This window comes from Bison bison, unplaced genomic scaffold, assembly GCF_000754665.1.
Source record: "Bison bison bison isolate TAMUID 2011002044 unplaced genomic scaffold, Bison_UMD1.0 scf7180017864503, whole genome shotgun sequence".
Lineage (NCBI taxonomy): Eukaryota > Metazoa > Chordata > Mammalia > Artiodactyla > Bovidae > Bison > Bison bison.
This window is the reverse complement of record NW_011495061.1, coordinates 700,532-707,733: the sequence shown is the minus strand read 5'-3', so window position 1 is coordinate 707,733 and position 7,202 is coordinate 700,532. Positions and strand designations below refer to the sequence as shown.

The 7,202-nt window shown below is 50.9% G+C and overlaps 1 protein-coding gene across 1 annotated transcript in view; it reads right to left on the bottom strand.

The window, feature by feature from the left end:
* Positions 1-7,202, bottom strand: part of ESYT2 (extended synaptotagmin-like protein 2) — a 77,767-nt gene that overhangs the window by 17,374 nt on the left and 53,191 nt on the right. Inside the window, exons 10-14 of the mRNA XM_010829250.1 lie at positions 7,159-7,202; positions 6,098-6,180; positions 4,615-4,663; positions 3,481-3,570; positions 2,985-3,080 (exon numbers count right to left, since the gene is read on the bottom strand). Coding sequence (XP_010827552.1) covers positions 2,985-3,080; positions 3,481-3,570; positions 4,615-4,663; positions 6,098-6,180; positions 7,159-7,202 — 362 coding nt within the window. The remainder of the gene's footprint in view (positions 1-2,984; positions 3,081-3,480; positions 3,571-4,614; positions 4,664-6,097; positions 6,181-7,158) is intronic.

Sequence of the window (7,202 nt, the reverse complement as noted above, 5' to 3'; positions counted from 1 at the left end):
GAGTGTGGGGCTGGCAGCTGCCCAAAACCTCCGCTGGAAATAGCAACAGGCTCAGCCTTTGGGGACAGCTGACAAAGGGACAGATCCACAACATACTGAAAACCAGAGGGGGGAAGTGATCAATCTATCCAGATTCGTTTTGCAGGACTTTTTGGTGACACCTATATTTGAATCCAAGCAGAGTATGTGGTTTTGATAACTCAGGAGGAAAGGTAGTTTGGATCAATCAACACCTTAGATAAATGTAACAAAGCAATTAAAAAAATCCCGACACAAGGGCAGAAGCATTTCCTATAAAAGGAGCAGTTACAGAAAACAGTAACTATACAGCCAGCTTGACTGGCACAGGCAGCAGCTTCCAGCACAGGCCCCACTGGGACACTCCTGGGAGTGACCAGAAGCAGCAGCCAGAGGCACAACTGCCTCCTCCTGACCCCCCAACAGCTGCTCGGGGGCGGGCGCTGCAGGAGACAGCAACCCACCTGCCCCTCGTTTGGCTTGACTGTCTTCATCCATCAAATGGGACAAAATGCCGCTTCTTTCAGTTTTGCTCCCCGCCCCTTAGTTTTAAAAATAAGAATAAACTGAGTATGCATGCTGAAATAAAAATGAAAACAAGTGAAAATGAAACAAATGAGCTTTAAGAATCTCACTAGTTATTGAATTAAATCAATAATTAGTTTCTAGACTAAGGACTAAGCCATTGGCTTCCTCTGAGCCCGAAGCAAGTGAAAATAACTCTGCTAAAAGGATCAGAACGGTGCCAGGAATCAAGCTCCAGAGCACGGACTCAGGAAACACAGGCATGAAAACCACTTCCCAGATACAGGCCAGGAACTACCCACCCCAGGAATTCTTGAAGCTCCTTAAAAGCAGCGAATCGCAAAGTCAACATACACTTCTTCCCCCCAGGAGCTCCGGGTACACAGGGGAGAAAGCACATCTTCAGGCAGCAGTGAGTTTCTGTCTCACCCACTGTTCCCGGGGCCTCGGGGACTTTATGGAAAGCCAGGCTCTGATACCCCTTGTGTCTGGTCAGGAGGAGAAAGCAGATTTAAGGAAGATTTCTGAAAGCTTGCAAAAAAATATTTACATCTCACATTGAGATGAACCATAAGAAAATCCATTTTAATCATTATGGTTTCACTGTTTCCTCAGATGATTTTTTTTTAAAAAAATTTTCAGGGCCAGGAGCAGCGTCAGAGCCCAAGGCTCCTCCATGGCTCATCAGGCTGGTCCACCTCGGTATCAGATGCAGTCACCAATGTTAGTTAAAGCAGAGTTACGTTTCACAAAACAGGCACGAAAGCAACACTCACAGGAACTGAAGTCATGCAAAACTGAAGGCATGCACGTCATTCCGGCACTGACAGACGGCATTAGTCTCCAGTCCACATTCTAGCAGTCCCCACCAAACACAAGAAGGAGGAACACGGAGAACTCACAAATAGTGCTCTACAGACTGAGGCAGTATTCTCACAAAACACTAGTCCCGACGCTCGCCTCTCTTTTAAGTAGCCACACCCAAAGTTTCCCTCGTAGATACTCTTGGGAAAGTGGAAATGGGAGGAGAAAGCAAAGAATGGTGGATTGTGGTCAATGGAGGCACGGAAGCACTGACCCAGGATGCAGCAGGCAGAGTCAGAGAGCCGCACGGAGACGCGGGGGCGCCGCACACGCCCGTCCCAGCAGGCCCCGGGCTGGGGGTCTGCTCAGGGTCCTCTGTCTCTGACGGCCAGAGCACACTTCATGCACAAAGTGCCCTTTCCATAGCAGGTTAGTACGCTCACTTTTCTTTCTGTCCCTTGCTTACGTGACATCATTCCATTTTAATTTAATTTAATGTGACAAAACACACAGCTCTCAAGAGAAGCCAATTCACCACCACTTTCCTCTGTTCTAAAATATACAACAAACTCACTCCCATCAGGCATTATAAAAGACTTTAAAACTTAAACTGTGGTTAAAAACAAAAAGTTCTACCGTAAAAGTCATTCTGCAGAAAGATTAAATCTTCACTGAAAGAAAGGGCACAATTATACACACTCATAAACACAATTCAGGTAACATCTTTGCAAAATGAAAAAAACAGGTTATCAATCAGATTTTAATTGTTAAAAATTTTAAATAAAACAGATGCACAAAATACATCGAGTTTGCTTTTGAGCAAAGCCCAAGTAACGTACCATTTAAACCCTGGAGAGGTGCTGAACAGAATTAGGGTGTGCATTTCATGAGGTAAAGGGACAGGGTGGTGTGACCACGGTCAGGTGGGACACCTAGGCACCCACCCACAACAAGGATGCACCCGGGGGGCACACACGGGGCACTCAGGTGACTGGGCACTGACCATCCCGTCATCTCAGGAGGAAACACCCTGCCTCTGGAGACAGCAGTCTTTAACAAAACTGGCCTCCAACACGATGAAATGGAGCAGACAGGCCATCTGTTGAACAGGTAGACGGGCTCTAAAACATGCTGTCGCAACGGTGAACTCTGATGACAAGCCAGTGCCCTCAGCGTGGAGGGGCGCCACAGCAGGGCTGGCTCGCCGCCTCCTCTCCAGGCGCTGCCGCCACCTGTGAGACTGTCCTCCTCGGTGCGAGCCTGGGGCTGGACGCCGTGTGCAGGGCATCCCTGCCCCCATGCGGCCCCTCACCCCGCCATGCCACGGCCAGGGGGAAGCCAAAGGGATTCGATTTTCATCTTCGGGCATGAATTTCAGTAATTAGCACTTCTCCACAGGGTATTTTCTTTCCTAACTACTAAGTCCTTCTTTTCCTGTGTACTAAAACACGTCAGCTAGTTCTGATCACCCTGGGTAAGCCAGTAAGGTGGAGTCGTAACACTACATCCATGAAGGGAGTGCACCTGTGTCCCTCTCCACCGCTGCCCTCCTGGCTGCAGGGTAGGGAAAGCACAGCAACGCAGACAGAGCACACGGCTAAACCCAGCAGGAGCCGCTGCCAGAAACCAGCACCTACCGGAAGGTTCCGGGCCGAGTCCAAGTACAAGATGAGCAGCGAGGAGGACAGCCCGTCATTGGCTTGGTCTTTGTCAGCTCTGATATCTGTCAGCACCTACAGAGAAAGGGAAAAGCCTTAGCAGGTGGGTTTCCAAGCTTCCTGTTTCTATCTAATTATGCCTACACTGCTCAAGAAAACAAGGGAGATGGAGAAATAAGCATCCCATACACGCAGTACAGAGAATGAACATGACAAGGTTCCACTCAGATCAAAGTGCTCAGGTGACCTGAGGCTCCCCCAGTCCCTGCAGGGCACCCAAGCACGAGCCCTGAGACCTCCGAGAGCCTGCGGATGCCTGCAAACTCCCACTGGCTCTAATCTGTGCCGATGCCACCGCGGTGACTCACAGCATGAGAGTCGCGTTACCGCTCCAAGTTTGTAAGTGAGCAGCAGCAGTTTCAGGCACTAATCTTAGTGCCCAGGACTGCAGGCTGCCGTGGGGCCCCTCCAGCACCTGCTCAAGGTTCGACGCGTCAGGCATGAGCGTGAGCCACTCCAGCTTCAAGTGCAGCTTCCCTCTGGGCACCTCGTCCAGGGTGAACCACTGCAGAGAAAGTGAGACCGGTCAGCCAAAGCCCTCCTGGATCAGACACATGAGCTGAGCAGTCTTTACAAACCCAGAAGGCCCGAGTCCTGCCATTTTTAGCTCCAGGCCTGAGAAGGAGCTGCTGGCCCCAGAAACTGACAGCAGGGGCCGCTCTGTGTGTTAACTTACTGACTCCCAATGCCATCCCTGTCTGACATGCAAGGACTCAAACGTCCTCTCGTACTACCCAGCACTACCAGGATTCTACGTATGGACATCCATAGAATTTAGGGGCCAAGAAAAAATATAACGTTGATCCCAAGTACTGAATTTCAGTATCAGACATGCTAACAAGTGTGCTTTTCCTCATGACTGTATAACAATAATTGGTTCACACTCGTTTCAGCTTAAAAGCTATCAGGCTGTTAACTGAGGACGGCGCTCAAACACTCGGCGTTAGGAGAGACGTCCGAGTGCAGGGCGTGTTTGGTGGGCCCAACGCAGCACACAGCACACGCGATGGCAGGACAAACTGCAGACGCCTGTCTAGGGTGTGCTGTGTGCAGCTGAGAAGAGTTCTCAACAGAGATTTGCTTAACTGCGCCTTACTTATCCAAGTCTTACCCATCTTTTAGCAGCCATCACAAACTTCCTTCCTTATCCTTTTTATTCTGATTGCAGCATCTTGCTTGAAGCAGCGTCTGTGGCTGTCAGTTCATGATGCGTTTGTGGGTGTCTTTCCTGGGACAATGTCTCATCAACTGCACTGTGCTGCTCTGCTATGACTCCCAACTACCTTTTAAGGCCCGATTCTTGGGAGCTTCTACCAGACTCTGCCCTGACTCCAAAGCAGACCATGACTGCCTGAAACAAAGTGGGTGTGTGTTTGGATCCTTGAGGATTTTGTTTCTGGCAGGTGCTGATTTATTTTCACTTCGCTGGTACTGGAAGGCCTAAGTTCTCAACGTCTGTGAGCGGCTGTTCTCAGACCACCAGGGATGGTGGCAGTGGGTACTCTCCATCAACACTCACGAAATAGAACAATACTCAAAGGAAACTTACTTCATCTAAAAGGCGCTCCTTTTCAACTTCAATAAGATCAATCATAAGACTATAGAAATAACAATACAACAACTTTAGAACACAGAAAACCACTTCTGAAAACTGAAATAAACTTAAGCATTACTCTATGAAAAAGTACTCCAGAAAAGCAACAGAATGCTACAGTTTATCAAGAAACAAGCTTCATCCTCCAAGTTTCCTCAAGCTTCCACCCAGGTGTGAAGTGAGCAGGGAACACGCAGCGCGGCACGGCTGAGGTCAGGGCTGGGAACGCTGGTCCTCCCCACAGGTAGTGAGTGGTCTGGAGGCGCCCCGGGCATGTGAGCATGTCTACAGGTGAGCCTGGGGCGTGCTAGTCTACAGGGGAGCTCCGGGGCGGGGCGGGCAGGTCTACAGGGGAGCCCAGGCTGTGCAGGGCAGACGCATTCGACCAGGGTGGGTGGGACGTCCTCTCTCTGAGCCACACCCGCTGCTCCAGATCGGACTCCGTAGCGGTGCGCTGAATCAGGCGCTGACCACCTTTCTAGCCCTGATTCCTCAGCTCTGACCGGCACCTCTAGGGCCGCGAAGGCGACCCCGACAGCCCGTCCCACTTCCCTCAATAGTCCTGCTCTGCTGGGAAGAGTGAGGCGGGAGGAGCCAGAGCCGAGCAGGGCGGGACGATCGCACGCCTGTCTTCTGCAGCCTCTCCTCTCTGTCCCTGCGCGCTGCCCCGCACAGCCCTGGGTCCCCTGCTCCACTACAGACGCCAGGGGCCCAGCCAGCCCCCGGTCTCAGCCCCTGACGTCGGAATCTAACAGAGGCGTTACTGCAAATCTCATCTGTTCGTTGCCTTGCCTACAACCTTTTGGTTGTTCTTCGATAAAGGGTCTCACAAATGAATTCTGAGGTCACAGCCTAACACACAGGCCATCCTTGATGAAACCAGACCTGTTCGGTGTCATTTACCCTTCTATCTTTTTTGCCACAAGAAATTCAGTTATATAGGCTAAAGTGTGTTTTTTGATAGTTCATATTTTTTCAGCTGTACATGTTCAATTTAAGTAAACAAGTCAGTATTTATTTTACCAATATATAGGCACAATGTAAATTACTATCTATCCCCACCTCCATAGGCCAATAACAAATCAGAAGTTCACAAACCTGTTTCTAGAGCCTGGAGCCCAGCATCCTGCTGGGTGCAAGGCTGGGGAGCTGGGCTGCGTGTGGGGCCGCAGCTGGTGGCTGAGCACTTAAATGGGGCAGCACAGCCAAGAAAGTGAATTTCAAGTTTTGTTTAACTTAGCTTTCCTTTTCTTACTTAAATGTAAAATTTGTTTTAGGAACAAAAAACATGTTTTAAGAGGTCTAAGGTGAAACAAACCTAGCATCAAAAAGCCATTTTAACACACATGTAACATGTAATAAACCTGCTCTGATGTTACAAGTTTAAGAGTGACTATCAAAGAGGAAGAGTCCACACCCTTGGTCACGGAGGACTTACCTTCCGAGGAAGTCATCCTTGTCTGGGTCTTCGTCAAAGAGCTCGATCTCCAATTCCTGTCCGGGATGTTCATAGACCAGAGCCTGGAAGGTACCAGTGCATGGCTGTCTCACCCTTACGAGCGTCTGTTCTGAGTCGTAACCGCAGCTGACATCGGCGCCAGCAGCTGCTCCGCACTCAGGCCCCACTATCAGACCTGAGACATGGTTGATGGCAGAAGCCCCTGGGAACTCCCCTCGCATATGGCACTGAGCTTGCTCCCACTTATCAGGGCTACAGGCTCAGACCTCTCTCCACTCCTGCAGCAGCCCCAGGCAGGGCTGGCCCCTCACCACCACACGGAAGTTGGGAGGTCCAGCAACAGACAGGGCAGGGAGGACCAGAAGCTGGTGGGGTAAAAAGTGTACCCTCTTCCAGTTCTTTCCAAGCCGCATGCCCTGTGATGCAGCAGTTCACTCCGAGAGGCACTCTCTGGGGGCAACTTGGCCAAGTGCACGAAATGCAGCCCCATGGCACCCAAAAGGCACTGGTTACAGTGCTGAGCCCAAAGGCCAGATCCCTCGTGTAAAGACATGAGGGCGTCCTCTCACGTGAGTGGCTGTACCTGGGACATGAAGAGATGTCCAGATGCACTAACTGCAAACTTACACAGCAGTACATAACTAACCTCATCGTGGAGTACTCTGTGTGTTAGTGGCCAGATATTTACTGAGATAGCTTAATGTGATTAAGGTTTAAAATTGTGTGTGAGGCAGGGATACAAGGTGAAGCACGTTTAAAGACTGAAAATCAAAGCAAAGAGAATTGCGCACTGAACAAGCACACCACCACCACATGGACCCCGGGAAGGGCGGGAGCGGACTCTGGGGAAGGGTGGGAGCAGACCCCGGGGAAGGGCGTGAGTGCACCCTGGGGAAGGGTGGGAGCAGACTCTGGGGAAGGGTGGGAGCAGACCCCGGGGAAGGGCGTGAGTGCACCCCGGGGAAGGGCGGGAGCGGACCCGGGGAAGGGCTCACGGCACCCACCTCTCACCTCGCACCAAGCACTCGCCACTCCCTCACCTCATACACCTCGTTCCACTTCGGACTGAGGTTCTCCTTGATGA